A 15,163-nucleotide genomic window follows, 5' to 3' on the forward strand; every position below is an offset into this window, starting at 1 on the left:
ATTGCGAAGAGAAACAAACGATGCAATAGCGCTCGTCATATTTGTTATTTTATGAAATACATTTATATTATTATATATGCGTACTATTAGTTTGTAAATATCTCAAGGTTTGTTCAATAAAAATTATTGAGAAGATAACAATGAAATACAAAATACCGTCAGTCTTCCGTAGCGTTCAAATGTATTTGGACTTTTCGACACAAAATCTAAACATTGCGATCGCGCTGCTTGAAACTTAAACGGTTAAATTGTATTAAAAATGATTAATTTATTATTTTCAGAGACGGTCAAGCGATATGGATGGATGAAAATATAAGATTCGGTAAAACAGATCGGTGCTCTACATTCAATAATCCACCCCTTTGTGCCAGCGGCGATTTTGAGATTAGGGTACTAGAAGTATATGGATTTGCTGGTGCTTGAAAAGAAGACAGAATTTGGCACTACAACGTATCAGCTTATTTGATTCCCTACTGCCATTTAGCGACTCTCTTCTATACATATAGTGTCGTATACATTATATACAAGTATCTTCGTATCGTATATGTGCAAAATTATCGCGCTTTTCTAGTCGCGGTATTTGTGATGCATCTTCAGTCGTTTGCGGAATACTAGTATTATTATATGTGCATGTTTCATTGTTGAGACGCTCTAAGAGGTTCTGTACCGATTGAGATTACATAGATTTATCTCCTTCGTTTTATTACGCTTGTTTGTTCGATTATTTGTCTCGACGTTTACAACAATAAGACGATTTCTACGTTTATTGTGTCGCGAATTCTCTAGCAGGACATAGGATGATATGAAATGGTTGCTAACGCATGCGACATGGTGAACATCGACAATAATCAACGTTAAGTCATCTTTAGTTATGTTACAAATCTTGATATCTAACATGTACATATGTAAGAAATGATTGATTATTTACATGAATACTTAATATTCATTGGACCAGATGCTGTCAATATATATATACATATGCTGCAAATTAATTTAACGGAATCTATTGTTAATTTTGCAGTTTAACAACAATGCTCGTATACGTATATGTGTTAATGCCTTGCAATGTTTATTTACTTTAGTATTGTTACAACTAGCTTTAATGAATTGTTGGATGTAGGAGCGAGACAAACGAAGGAAAGAGTACTGTTTATATGTTACATATTGTGTCTGTCACGCGTTGATCGTATATGTGTATATATACACTACATACATATAATATGTATGTTAATCTCATATTAATTTCTTGTAAATATTATAAATAGTGCCCCTTGCGCAAGTAGACACACAAGCAACACAATTCATACACATTCATATATACATTAACTTTAGTCGATTCATTCCACACTGACATGAACGTGTGACGATGAAGGATGGAGTGCCTAATCGTTTGTATTATACACGCATTTTCATTATTGTCAGATGAATCAACTAAATTTATTGTATGTACATTGACGAATATCGACCCAGCGTTGTAAGAAAGAAAACGAAGAAATATATTAATGGCAGGGGGCGAATGGTACTTTGAACAACGATAATGCCTTTTATTTTTTAGAGATGATTACGTTTGAAGAAAAGGGAACGAAAATATTGGTTAAATCGCGTGAAGATTGACCTGTTTTTTAGAGTGAAATACGAAAAGCCATAGTTTTCATGTAGTATATTAAGGATTTGTATATTTTATATAGAATCATGTCGATAGTAAGATAACAACTAGTACCAGATATTGAAACTATATATACAGAGGAACAGTACGATGATTCTTTCGATATACTTTGTCGATACACTCTTCGGGCATTCTGATGAAACGTACTAGTGTTACTATCGTTATTCTTTGTCTCTTTTTGTGATCAAATCTGTATCGATGTTGTACGATACATGATTAATTCTTAGAGTACCTGCTTCTTTGTTTAGTTTCTTGTTGTTACTTCTTTTTTCCTTTTTCCTCTTTTTTTTTTCTTTTTTTTTTGAATGAAAGGGAAAGATGAAGAGTGAAATTGAGCGTGCATGGAAAAACTGAAGGTGTCGATTTTAGATTCCTTGGTTGTGATGTAAAAGTGGCTGGTACCACTTTTGTCCGAGTGACAATACATAATTATAATGTTTGTGTAGGAGGATTATGTATCTTTCACCCCCCGTCATATTATCAACTGTAAAATAACGCAACAAACAACATGTGGAAAATGTGTGCGTTATTCTTGATATGGCTACGCGTTAAGGAGGAACACTCAAAAGCATTAGAAAAAAGGAGCCTAAGAAGAAACGTTTCGTACATCGGCTGAGTCACCTTTTTCAGTTTTACATTAATATAATCAATCACGTTAATTAGTTTTCTTACATCGACTCTTTATACAATCGTGCGAGACGCAAATGCAAGAATGACCTAGCAACATAACAAAGAACAATCAACATATTATACACGATGATATTGAATTCAATTTTAAATATAATCAGTGTTATAATATCGAATTTAACTGCTGAATCGTTTTCTGAAATTTGTCTAACATCAACGAGATAGTTCATAGTGGAACAAAATAATAACGAATCACGTTCACTTTCCAATGTTTTGTAAATCTACGATGGTACTCTCATGGTTCACACGAAGTTAGCGAAAGTAAAAGAGTACACTGCTGATCTCAACGAAAAGATACACTACAATAGGATAGCGTAAAAAATGTATGTGTTTTACATTACCAGAAATTTTATTACGCTATCAGAACGGAGTTGGGTTACTCAGTTTAAACGTAAGAGGTATCATATTGAAAGATACTCGAGTGTATTTAGGACGATTTATTATAATTTTAAAGATATATAGTTACATTTCTCAAAAGTGTGAAACGTGAAATTGGGGTTAGGTTGGGGTTCACGATTGGAAGAAAGAAATAAAGCAATCGATAGAATTTATGTGTCTTACAAACACAATGCGAGTAAAAGTGCATTTTTGTACAACACGTGAGAATAGTTGAAGAAAGGAGAATTTGTATAGAGTTTAGAGTGTATAGAGTTTCGTACAGTTAAATTATTGCATTATTAGTTTATATTTATACAATTCATATACAATCCATATGTTAATTGTTTAAATCAAAGTTTGGGTTTCTACATTACAGAGTCCTTTTTTTAACTATTCCAAGGTTGTTACCAGGAACGTTAAGGGTTGCAAATGCTGCTAGTACGATTATCTTTTTTTTCTTTTGTGAAATTATAGTCGCGTGATAACTGAATGAGTGAATATTTATTTATTGTGTATTCGTGGTCGAGAGAAAGGTAATAATAATGTGCAGACAATGGAAAGTATTATTATTCAAATTTTCTAACATAGCACAGCATAACATTAATTTACGTTAGTGAGTAATATATATATATATATATTATACATATGTATATATATATATGCATATAAATATATTACAGATATACGTACATACATACATATATACATATATTCATATATAAATATAACTATGCCTATAAACGATGAGAAAAGAAAAATAAACGTAATTGAATGGAGTGTTTTCAAGCTTTCCGCAGTGTTGTTATATTATAAATATATATATATATATTATATTATATTATATTATATATATTATATATATATTATATTATATTATATATATATATATATATATAATGTAAGTTATACCGTTCCCGAAAAAGAAGATTGTTGCCTCTTGATGCTACTTTATCATATCATCGTTGTGAATAGAATATTGTTATACACGAATTTATCGTCCCACTTACTGTTCCTTCCATTTTGAGAAGGATATCTTACACACACACACATGTGACATTCTTTATTATATAAATATACTGCATGTGACCCTAAAAAAGCCAACATGTAAAACTAAAGTATAAAGAAAAGTCTATTTAAAAGCATCCCATAATCCTATAAATTGTCATAAATGAGAAACAAATACAATTGCTTACGTTCGTACAGAAAAAATTACTATAATTTTGGACTATGAATTTTAATAATGTGTGATAATTTAACAAAATTTTCGGAACTTTGACAATCAAAAATAAAATAAAATCAATTGCACTTTGGAAAATTTATAGTAGCTGAAATAATTCTTTTAAAAGTAATGTCATATAAACAGTGCGCTATTTTAAGATCGAAAATAGTTATTACAAATTAATATTTTTATAAGTAATCGTTCAAAATTAACGTATGCAATGAAAGTTTAATGGTTTCCATTGTTAACACTTTCTAAAGCATCTATTTATATATTCTTTAGAAATATTTTACAAAATTTTCAACATCTTCAAATTTTTATATTAAAAATTCTTTGATGAGAAGATATAGGAAATTGTTCATTTTTAAAATTAGTCATTAAACTATTGTAATATGAAAATTTTTATCATATTCATAATTTAACACCAACCTTACCATATCCGGTCAAATGGCTGATATTAAAATTTAATTTAAAATTGTACATTCATTGTTATTTCTTTTGTTCATCCAATTTCATGTAAATTATTATACTAACAAAAATTGAGAAACTGATTAATCAGGTAATGTAAGAATTTAAAGTTCAGGTAAAGTTAGATGAACAAAAGAAATAACAATGAATATACAATTTTAAATTAAATTTTGAAACCGGTCATTTGACCGGACCTAGTAAGGTTAATATTAATAGTACATTCTTATATTTTTCAAGCACTATCACGATCAGAAAATGTGAGTCTAAATTTTCATTCATTACAGTGTTCTTACTATCTTAATTAAAAAGAGCAACTTGAAAAAATTATGAAATATTTCTGGATCATTTGATCAACGTGTATCCATTAATTGCAAATTAATCTCAAATTTTCTCAGAAATGTTTTTCGTACAGTGACTCAACCGTTGTACAGTGATGTAAGTAGGGATAACAGTTGTACGGCGTTCACGCAACATCTTCAAGCTACATCATGTGTAGTTGAAAAGTCACCAGTATTGTTCGCGCTGTGTTCCCTACAATTTCGATGGTGCGTCGCGCGTTCCCCGTATCTTTCGATCATCTATAGCTTCTTTTTAAATTGTACAACAATCTAATTGACGTAAATAGATTCACGAATTCTAAAAAAGGGAAAAATATGAATTGTCTGTCATAGACAGCGTAAGCTTCTAATATAGTGTGTTCGATAAAGTAGTGATTAAATGTACAAACTACGAAAGTGTTTGGAACCGATTTCACACGTAAACTGTAATCGTACGAACAACCGTCAAGAAAAATAGCTATAAATCTCTGTACTTCGTTAACATTCAAGGTAACGATATATATAGCTTCTTGTTGAAACACTTGCAAATAATTAATTGTCAATAAAAATAAATAAATAAAATTTTATGTTAGCCAATAACGACAATGTAATGATATCTCTCTCTCGTGAAGAAATCATTTCTTCGAAATATATTTCGTAAGAATTACGAAAAATGAGTTTTTAACTAAAGTGTAATGCTTTTAATTTTTCAAAAGTTACACCGAATGTCAAGTATATCAAATACTTTATTTTTATATTTACAAAAAAATTGAAAAGCATCGTTTGTTAGTTATTCCAAGCGACAATAAAGAGATTATTTTTTGTATTACAAAACTGGCTTCAGTTTTTGGGAAATTTATAAAAGGAGGGGGGTATAGCCGTTACCTGAAGAACATGTAGCCCGCATCTTTTATTCGATGTCGTCTCGACCTATATTTTCGTACTGTTAGTTACACGTCGCCCTTTCAATTCCACACTTCCTCTTTTTTTTCTTCTCTCTACTCTTACGTCACCCATGAAATTTACCGGTAAACTTAATCAACGACATGATAAATTATGTAAATTTATGCAGGAAACAATCTATTTTCTAAATACGGTGTATTGTTGATAACTTAAGGATGGAAGACATCTATTAAAACATGTGAAAAGATACGTTTCAATATGTTAGTTATGTTTATGTAACGCTACAGTTGATTTAAAAGAAAATTCTAACTATATTCATGTAATATTGCTCAATATATTGATTTGTAATACTGATAATATGTATATCGTTGAATTGTGATATTTTATCTTTTGTATCGTAATGTGTATGTGTAATAACTTCAAGTACTCAGTTAATTTTAATGTTTGAAGATAATTAGCTGTCTTCTTTCTCTTTCAAGAAATTACTCTCGTTTAGCGATAATATAATGCTAATATATACGGACGGCGCTATTTTTAATGATTTACTTGATCTATTAAGAATGACTTGTACACATATGCATGATGCATCACGTAACTAAGATAGAAGAAATTTACAGAGCCGGGGAAAATCATAATTTTTTAAATTAATAAAATACCAGGATTTATTATCAATCTGTTTTTAGGGGAAATTCTAATCATTTATTATAAACCTTTATAACTGTATCTATTTTAAAATGTATTAAAAATGTATCTATTTCTTGAAAAAATTCAGTCATACCTAAATCTCTTATCTCCTTTCTTTTTCCGAAGTTTAAAATATTGTGTCCTCTTTGAAAAGTTGTACTGTCTTTTCTTTATTATTATTTTTTTCTTTTTTTCTGTCGAAATCCAGTGTTATCAGTAAGTACGTTTGCAATGGTCCTTTCTTTTTAGCAATGGTTGCCATTCGTATTTTGTGAATGACACCGGTGGTCTACGTGCTCAAAATACAAGATGTGTTCACGACAAAAAAGTTCAAAGAATTCGAATCGTTCAGCATATATCGCCACTCGGAATCGTACTTTCTCGGCATAAAGAATCACAAGGAACTCGCCTTCTCTCGATTCGTGATTTATACTCTTCATCGTCCTTCTTACATTTACGTTGTCTTTATCTGCACTGAAAAATTTATTGACTTGTTGTGGTTTGATTGTCTGTCGCAGTTGTCGATTCACCAATTACACTCAATTTGTTTGTAATTAAATTTCAATAAGCTTACAGTATAAAATGTTTATTAACGTGCAATAGAGTAAACTTTTCAGTTAGGCACTGCTTAAGATAATTAATTTGCGTGAATCATATGATTTAAATTTCTTTCACTATGTTAACAAAGTTAATCGTTTGCAAATCTTTGGAATATTTACAATTACTTCGTAATAATTTTATCAATAATGTTAATGATTTAATCACCTTAAACATCAGCTGACTCGAAAATTTATTCCAATTGGCAAACGTTAATGAACTTTCTTATATTCGAGTTGAATCTTGTCAAACTTAAATTTTTGAATTTGAACATTTTTTGCACAAGGTTACTGTAAATAATTCACTTGTTGTTCCATTATTATTATCTTATCATCGAGGTTCAAATTGCAATGATAATATACGTGATAGAAAATATAAATATTTACGTATATACTTTTATGAGTACCAAGAAAATTAGCCTAAAATCTAATCGCAGGTGACGCAAAAATTTCTTGCAAATGTTTCACAATTTCGGTCACGTTCATGTCATCCATACGTGTCGTTTCCACGTAAAACTTTTCAAACACGATAAACGTTTTTTACGTTATATAATTAACATCTGGCTGTGTACTTTTGTTGCTCATACGCTCAATTTTTCATAGAGTTAATTTCTGATGACTTTCTCGCTTAAAACTGGAAATATCGATGAAACTTCTTTTCCACTAGTCTTTCACGTAATTAGGATTGCATCAAAACATATTTTAGCTATTTTCGTATACTTTGCTAAAAAGTTTACTTCAGAATCTATCCTTTTTTTTTCCACTTTTTCTATCTTTTGACATAAATTCAGTTCTTATCATAATTAACGATTTTCGCGATAAATAATTGGCAATTAATTATGACTATGTCATATGAAATAATTAAAGAAACCGTAAAAACGATGTTAAATTAATCTTTTTTCTCTTCCGCTATCGTTCAAGTGTGTTTCTATGACCTAACTAATTGCTATCTTATGCAACTCGATGGTTCAATTAACCAGTTAATTCAATTTAGCTTTCGTCTAATTAAACACCCTATTTCACCATCTCTAACGAGAATGATCGGCTAATTAAAAGGATTTAATCTCAATTGGGTGACTAGAATGTACAGTTTTTACAATCAATTTATTTAATTACAAATTAATAAATATCCGCAGTCAAGTCATTGGACATATGTTCGCCATTGTTTATTTTACGTTATTCATCCACTTTGACCATTCCAAGAATAATAACAATAACTTACGAGTTCGTTGGTTTCCAAAAAAAGCTAACGGGATCCGTTATATAAAAATACAAAGCTGGCTTAATTAGCCATCGCGACACGGAAATAAGCCTTGGAAATTGATAAAACAAACGATTTAACACGCCGTCGCGCATTCTCTTCCAACGATAATCAACCGGTCAGCTACACCGTTGATAAGCGATAATTCAAAAACATATTACGCATATAATGTGTATGTGGAACGTGTTAGATGACAGTGAGTAATGAGGCAGTCGAGCGTTAATTACAATGAGACCAGACTTTCAATTGCGGGTCCAGAAGGAGGAGGAGGTCCTGCCAATGGTAAATTCATTCAGTTCATTCATTGCTGATGTGAAGATCAAATAAATTAAAAAGAAAATTCTTTCAACTCTTCGCTTCGATACGTACGTAATCCTGCATTTCTTGTAGGGTCTATATGAACCGAAGTGAAAATTATATTCCAATAGACATTATTAAAATATACACAGTGACTTGAATTAATTTTCGGAAACATTTGTTTCTAATACATAGTTGACTGTTTTCTAATATATTAAAACAAATATTGTTGTTGCTATTTATTCAATATATACTTTTCCTAAATAAGAAAAAAGAAGCTAAATAATACTTAATTTCATGAGGTGTCTAAATATAATACAAGTTACAATAACATGGAATTTAAAGAAATAGTAATATTAGTTTGTAAGTTTCATAAAGTTTCAAAGTTACATTAAATTACAAGTTGCGAAAACAAGTGCAACGAAATTGCTAAACATAATGTTACGTAGGCTCTCAAAAGATAATCGGCCGGCTGGACATAGTTGATAATTGATAATTAACGAGCACCCAGACGAGACCAGCACAGACAATACGCAATTAGTTTTTCACATATTACCTATGTGACCTCTTACTATGCAAATAAAATGATTCTTTTATCGATTAGCTTATAATTATAAAGTCACTAAGACCGTTGCAAAAATCTATCAATCTTTAATTATCAAGTCTATTAATCGAACGGTTGATTTATTTACGAAGTTGTATAATTTTTTTAATGTAAAATCTATTAAAGAATAACTTCTCAGAACCGGTATTAATATCCGCATAATGTTATCATCGTATACAATACTCTATTGTGTTATAATTGAAAGATGACCTTAAACATGAGGCCAAACGAATACCTTAATTAGCGCGCTATTCTAATTAGGCTGACCAACGATTGAACGATCATGATTTTGCAGTTAGACGCGCGGATATCGTGCTAATTTAGAAATGGCACACACCGTGCCTAATTCCCCGCTAGTTAAGGAGGCAAATGATCGAATAAAAATGAATACATAATAGGCACACAATGAAAGTGTATCTTAGCGGCGCGGCACACAAAGCGCTGCGCAGCATGTCAAATAGCTGCGCTAAATAAGGCTGCCAGATAACAACTGTACTCGCCGGTGGAATAATAATTGTGTTACGATACCTGGCGTAAATGTACTATGGCATTTTGTAGTGGTAAAGACAAAAAATGCATCTGCGTGTCTCAAGATCATCATACAGGGACTGAAGATATTCATCGATGGACTTTGCCGTGTCTTTGTGACGATCAGGAAGAGGTTTCTGTAAAATTAAATTATCGTCTGAGCAAGTAGCTGTTGCATATTGCCATTCATAAGTCTTATTATGTATCTTATTTGTGTATTAGTCTTATTATGTATCTTATGTATTAATCAATATGTAATTATTAAATATGAAATCGTATAGAAATTTGGTCCAAATAGATGTGGTTTACAACTGGAAAATAGTATAAATTAGAAATTGCCAAGAGGCTGAATGTTTAATTCTTTCTTCCGTAAAAGGAAAAAAGAGAACAACCTATCCTACGAGATAAGATGTCAAGTTTTTTTAACGATCATTAAAATTCTTTAAGCCTGAAAAGCCTGAATGGCAGGAACTCTCCACGGAGGATTCTTCAATGTCTGGGCTCGTCGGATCTTTACGTGGCTTGGAGGATAATAGTGGGAACACAGGGCAACCGTATCGTAGGCACAGCCTCGCTTTATCTCTCCACTCGAATTTGGCCGCTTTTCCGCTTCCTAACAATCAAGAAGCTTCGCCTTTTCACGTCGTCGATTCAGCACGAAGAAGATTCAGTAATGTCAGCGACGTTGTTTCCAGAAAGATTTCTCATACGATTCGATGGAGAACGGTTTCAGCTTCGATCGAGCTCACAGTATCACAGGTATTTACTTACGCACCACCATCTGTAACATTAATCTCTTAATGTAAGTTAAATTAGTAATATAGTTAAGTTGTTAATATGGATTGGAAATCCAAGTGATAAATTAAATCTTCTTCTGCAGTTAACAGGTTAATTAATAGCACAATAACAATTTACTTAATTAATGTATATGTGTAGGGATCGTCGTTATGTGCTCAATATATCCGAAATCGTTTAAAACGATCTGGAATTTTTCACCGAAAGCTGGGTCTGAAAAGAATGAGAAGCGCCATGTTGCTTCCTGGAGGTGCAATCGTTGGTGAAGTTTATCCAGAATTAGTATCAGTTGGAGCTGAACTAGAAAAGATGCATCCAAATTTGTTCAATCGTGTTGCACGACAAATCGGTTGTGGTAGTTTCTCATCGGAACAGTCTGCCAGCGAGGCCATTGCCGATATCTCCAGGGAAATGATCAGGAATGGAGAAATGACTTGGAGCAAAGTGATAGCCCTTTACGCGGTTGCTGGTGGTATTGCCGTAGATTGCGTACGTCAGGGTAAACCCGAGTATTTACCTGCTATACAGAGAGGTAGTTATTTTAAAGTTAAAATGCTATTCCTTTAATCTTGATCCCCTTACGCTTAAAAACATTTTTGATTTGAGGTATGACGGATGTATTAGAAGAAGACCTTGCAACATGGATACAAGCTAACGGTGGATGGGTAAGATGAAGTGCATTATATAAAGAAGATATAATACCCAAATGTTCTTTAAATTGAAAACAACATATATTTTTAATTTCAGTCCGCTTTAGCAACACGATACAGACCTGTTACAAAAGAAACAATGTGGTATTCACGAAAACTTATATTTTTATTTTTATTCACAGTCTTGCTCATTTTTATGATCTCCATATTTTTAAAATTTGTAGTTTTATAATACATATAATTATGTAACATAATTACATAAAAAGTGACATATACTGCATAGTATTTAAATATAAATTCCCATTTATGTAAAATATTTGTATATTAAATTCCAAAAGTTAAACAAATCATCGTGACATTTATCTCATCAATGATTAAAAATTTTGTTTAACTGAAATATTTGGAAACACAGGTGCTTTGTACTTTATTTTTATATATTTTAATAAGTAATTTGTATAAAGAAAGATACTGTTACGCTTTCAAGTATCCATTTCTTGCTTCATTATTTCGTTTTTTTGTATTTCTGCTTCCGGTAATTCAATTTCGTCTCGCTTAAACGGAGCCTTTTCAGTAGCTTCCTGGTGAAAATTTTTTGTCTCACTGCTTGGTAAAAATATAAAAATTATGTGCAAAATATTCGATATTGTGCAATGTGATAAATTTGTTCAATTTACTTGCGTTTTTGCAACGTTTGCCATATATTCAAGAAAATTTTGATTCGTTTCTTTCTTATTGATTACTCGAAGATATTCTTTTCTTGCGTTCAATACCTCATCCAGTTGCTTTCTGTGTCTAATCGCTAATTCTAATGCTCTAAATCAATAATTAATACATTAAAAATAGCAAGTTTTTTGAAAAATTGTTTTATAAATTTGAAAAATGGTACCTATTCCAATTATATATTTCAATGTTAATTCGTACAGCTTCCTCAGTTAATCCGTTTTGCAAAAGTATGCCTTCTGCAGTTAACAGATCTCCCGACAGAAGCGCCATTTCCGCTAATCTTTCTGTTTTATTTGGTAGACTCTAATTTCAAAGATTTAAGGTTATCGACTTATTTAGAAGATGAAATGATTTTAATCTCATGTTTTTATTATTACCTTTATATACTGAATATAATTGACTTTATCGTATCGCGAAATTGCTGCATATGCTTCTTCCGCAGCATCTAATTCTTTATTGTCAGTTGCCATAACAGCCATGCAAGTCCACAATACTTCATTCTATTCATAATCTTTGTGTCAAGAAATTTCGATTTATTCGAAAGAAGAGGATAGATATTAATTACCTGAGCAATTCGACAAAGAGACAGTGCTTCTTTCCATCTTTTGTTCAGTATATGTTGATGAAGACTAATAAAAAATGTATAAAAGGAAGAAGCCACTAATGCCCCATCACCACGTCGTATCATTACCATCCCATTATAGACATTAGCTACACTTGGCTGTTTACCAAACTCACTAAAAGCATTAATAAAACATGTATTGTTATTGAGAAATAACGAATCGCATTTTATACAATAGTGTTAAATACCTGCTTTCTTTATCGATCCTTGTTTTTCGTATAATCTTACGGTCGCTATAATGCACACAATTAGGACACAACCATACAGATAGTGTTGCATCCAACATCGCTGCTAAAACATTTGCATCAGTCGCCCATGCAATATCTTGCGCCATAGCGGCTAAACAAATAAAACGAACATGTCTAAAGGTATTCCTAGCAAATTGTATAAATAAATCTTTTTTTTAACACTGCATACCTATTTTACATACTCTACCAAAACCAGGGATTCGTATAGAAACTAGAAACAAATCTTTGTTTATATCGATTAATGCTACTTGTCGATCAGTTATTCCGCCAACATGATTCAACGCAACCCTTGTAATACTTTGAAGATGTGTGTAAGTCTGGTTTTCTGTTATAGGTTTATTGTAAGCCACTTCTAACACATGAAGAACTAAAAAATTTTGTAATAGTCTTTATATATTTTTACTTCCTCTTTTTTATTTAAAAACTTGTTTTATCATACGTTTTTCGTTACTTTGCGATCGTATGACTAAAGTATCAGAACATAGCGATACACAAGGTGGATAAAGTCGTTCCTGTGTTATTCCTTTCCATTTTGGAGTTCCTAATAAACGGCCTTGATAACTGTACAATGATACGCTATTCCATTCAACTAATAAAAAATGCCTTTAAAATAATACGTTTATAAATTATTTCCTTTTCTTTTAACCTCTTAATATTTTTTTAATGTATAAAATAATTAATATATACTTTTCTGCAAGAAGTACCGCTGATACACTAGTATTTTTTAAATCAAATATAGCGGGAGTATTCCAATTTGCTACCGAATAAACATGACACTGTGCTGGTGTAATTACAACTAAATAATCAAAACCAAATTCCAGCTGCACCACGCGATCCGATATCTCTAATGTTTCTCGTATTTCATTACCCACATTTCTAACTTCAATTACTTTTCTTTTGACCAATGTGGCTTCGTAATTATTCCATTCCAATCTTCTGTTTTCCGTTCATATGAAATACGCAAGTATGTATATATTTACATAATATTTTATTTTAATGATTTTTGTACCTGTCTATTATATGTCCTGTTGATACAGTTCCATTACTACAAGCCATAGCTACTTGTGTGCTATCACTTGACCAAGCAATACTGTATATACTTCCAGAATTTATTTTTTCTAATGAATGAGACCACTAAAAGTATATGCATATCAGTAAAAAAGAATACATAAATAAATAATAAAATATGTAATATGAACTAACTCCTGTTTTATCACAAAGTTTGATTGTGTTAAATGATCCAACAGCAAAGTAATCCCCAGAAAAGCTCCAGCTTACTGATGTAATAGGATAATCTCCTATGCTACTAGAAAATAGCTGAGTACCATTAGGATCCCATACCTTAAATGAACATTTAATTTCTCATTGATTCTTTCATTTGTATAATTAGATTTTTCTTTAAATTTTTCGTATTTTACCTTATATCTACAATCTTCCCCACCAGAAATTATCAATCCATGAGTATGACTCCAACATAAAACCAAAACCAAACCATCATGAGCCAATAACTGAAATAAGATTTTTCTTCAAATATTAGTTCTTTCTTTAATTGTACAAATATCATATACATTTGTTGAATATTATTTAACCTTGCGAGGTTTGGAATTAGAGTTAAGCGACTGAAAAGTTAAGTGAGCTCCCTGAGAATATAATACTGTCGTACAATCTGAACTCCAGGCAGCAGATAGTATGGGAAACACACCTTTAACAACAACAGAGCGAAGCATGCCACTACGTGACCATACTTTTATCAAACCGTCTTCACCAGCTAGGATTATAATAAATTAGAAATTAACCAAATAATAATTACTCCAATAACTACCTCATCTAAGATGTTTTAATTACCAGTCAAAAGTGCGGAGCCATCACTACTCCATCTGCCTACTGTCGTTGCTCCTTTATGAGCATCTATGCTCTTTTCTATACGTCCATTTTTATTAACTAAATGATATTTTCCTATGACAAAGATATCAAAGCCAAAACTAGTAATATTGAAAAATGAAGTTACAACCAAAATAGTACATTTTAGTATTACATCTTTAAGTATAAAGACAAATACCGTCGGCTGTAGTAATTAACAGAACATCTAACGACTGTTTTTTAGTAATTAGCGCCGCATAATTTGGTCGCGGATGCCACTGCATATCGGTCGGATAAAAATCATTAGGAAATTCCGTAACAATGCTAGAATGTGCGGTTCCACCTTCCAAATGCCACGCTATTAATAAATGATCCTCTCTGAAAAGGTAATCACTTAGATTATTTATATTTTTTCTCGTAAATACAAAATCATACCCGCATGAATAAATCTCTTCCGTCGAGCTCCATGCTACACAAGTTACCAAACGCTTATGGCCATTACGATTTTGTGCAGATATTTTAAATCTCATTTTATGCCTATCTGTCACCTTAACCCCTGTCTAAATGTACATGTAAAAACGTTTGTGGCTTCACGTAAAATTACTATGCACGTAACATCGAACAACATTCTATACATATACAAATTCGATCGCATGC

General features: G+C 31.5%; 3 protein-coding genes across 12 annotated transcripts in view; 2 read left to right on the forward strand and 1 right to left on the reverse strand.

Annotated features, from left to right (window-relative positions):
* The window catches only part of LOC100647951 (GTPase-activating protein skywalker), a 44,782-nt gene extending 39,447 nt beyond the window's left edge, over window positions 1–5,335 (forward strand). For all 5 annotated transcript variants that reach the window (XM_048404562.1, XM_012319171.3, XM_003402801.4 and 2 more), the window contains one exon: window positions 282–5,335. In XM_048404562.1, the coding sequence (XP_048260519.1) occupies window positions 282–423 (142 nt within the window). In that variant the 3' untranslated portion in view covers window positions 424–5,335. The remainder of the gene's footprint in view (window positions 1–281) is intronic.
* LOC100648118 (bcl-2-related ovarian killer protein) lies at window positions 5,107–11,328 on the forward strand. Of its 3 annotated transcripts, none has more exons than XM_003402802.4 (5): window positions 5,107–5,245; window positions 10,056–10,367; window positions 10,545–10,935; window positions 11,010–11,068; window positions 11,151–11,328. In XM_003402802.4, exons 2-5 carry the CDS (start codon window positions 10,101–10,103, stop codon window positions 11,283–11,285), a joined length of 852 nt encoding a protein of 283 aa, XP_003402850.1. In that variant the 5' UTR covers window positions 5,107–5,245; window positions 10,056–10,100; the 3' UTR covers window positions 11,286–11,328. The 3 variants fall into 3 exon arrangements, with proteins under 3 accessions (XP_003402850.1, XP_003402851.1, XP_012174553.1); XM_003402803.4 differs by lacking the exon at window positions 5,107–5,245 and adding an exon at window positions 7,770–8,461; XM_012319163.3 differs by lacking the exon at window positions 5,107–5,245 and adding an exon at window positions 8,511–9,741.
* Window positions 11,329–11,463: 135 nt separating this feature from the next.
* Window positions 11,464–15,125, reverse strand: LOC100646448 (intraflagellar transport protein 80 homolog). Of its 4 annotated transcripts, XM_003402790.4 has the most exons (16): window positions 14,942–15,125; window positions 14,706–14,884; window positions 14,492–14,602; window positions 14,236–14,414; window positions 14,065–14,154; window positions 13,850–13,987; window positions 13,656–13,780; window positions 13,334–13,582; window positions 13,086–13,249; window positions 12,816–13,013; window positions 12,587–12,737; window positions 12,342–12,513; window positions 12,154–12,276; window positions 11,940–12,079; window positions 11,728–11,866; window positions 11,464–11,631 (listed from the first exon to the last, which is right to left on the reverse strand). In XM_003402790.4, the coding sequence occupies exons 1-16, from the start codon at window positions 15,034–15,036 to the stop codon at window positions 11,533–11,535; spliced, it is 2,352 nt and encodes a 783-aa protein (XP_003402838.1). In that variant the 5' UTR covers window positions 15,037–15,125; the 3' UTR covers window positions 11,464–11,532. The 4 variants fall into 4 exon arrangements, with proteins under 4 accessions (XP_003402838.1, XP_048260510.1, XP_048260512.1 ...); XM_048404553.1 differs by having other exon boundaries at window positions 14,706–15,125; XM_048404555.1 differs by having other exon boundaries at window positions 11,494–11,653; window positions 14,706–15,125.
* Between the last annotated feature and the right edge of the window lie 38 nt (window positions 15,126–15,163).

This window comes from Bombus terrestris, chromosome 3 (assembly GCF_910591885.1).
Source record: "Bombus terrestris chromosome 3, iyBomTerr1.2, whole genome shotgun sequence".
Taxonomy (NCBI): domain Eukaryota; kingdom Metazoa; phylum Arthropoda; class Insecta; order Hymenoptera; family Apidae; genus Bombus; species Bombus terrestris.

Coding starts and splice junctions, on each gene's coding strand:
- LOC100648118 (XM_012319163.3), top strand. CDS start 9,625: ATGGCATTTTGTAGTGGTAAAGACAAAAAATGCATCTGCGTGTCTCAA. Junction 9,742..10,055: donor TTTGTGACGATCAGGAAGAG/GTTTCTGTAAAA, acceptor AAATTCTTTAAG/CCTGAAAAGCCTGAATGGCA. Junction 10,368..10,544: donor TCGAGCTCACAGTATCACAG/GTATTTACTTAC, acceptor GTATATGTGTAG/GGATCGTCGTTATGTGCTCA.
- LOC100646448 (XM_048404553.1), bottom strand. CDS start 15,036: ATGAGATTTAAAATATCTGCACAAAATCGTAATGGCCATAAGCGTTTG. Junction 12,277..12,341: donor CTCTTTGTCGAATTGCTCAG/GTAATTAATATC, acceptor GATTATGAATAG/AATGAAGTATTGTGGACTTG. Junction 11,867..11,939: donor GAAATATATAATTGGAATAG/GTACCATTTTTC, acceptor TTATTGATTTAG/AGCATTAGAATTAGCGATTA.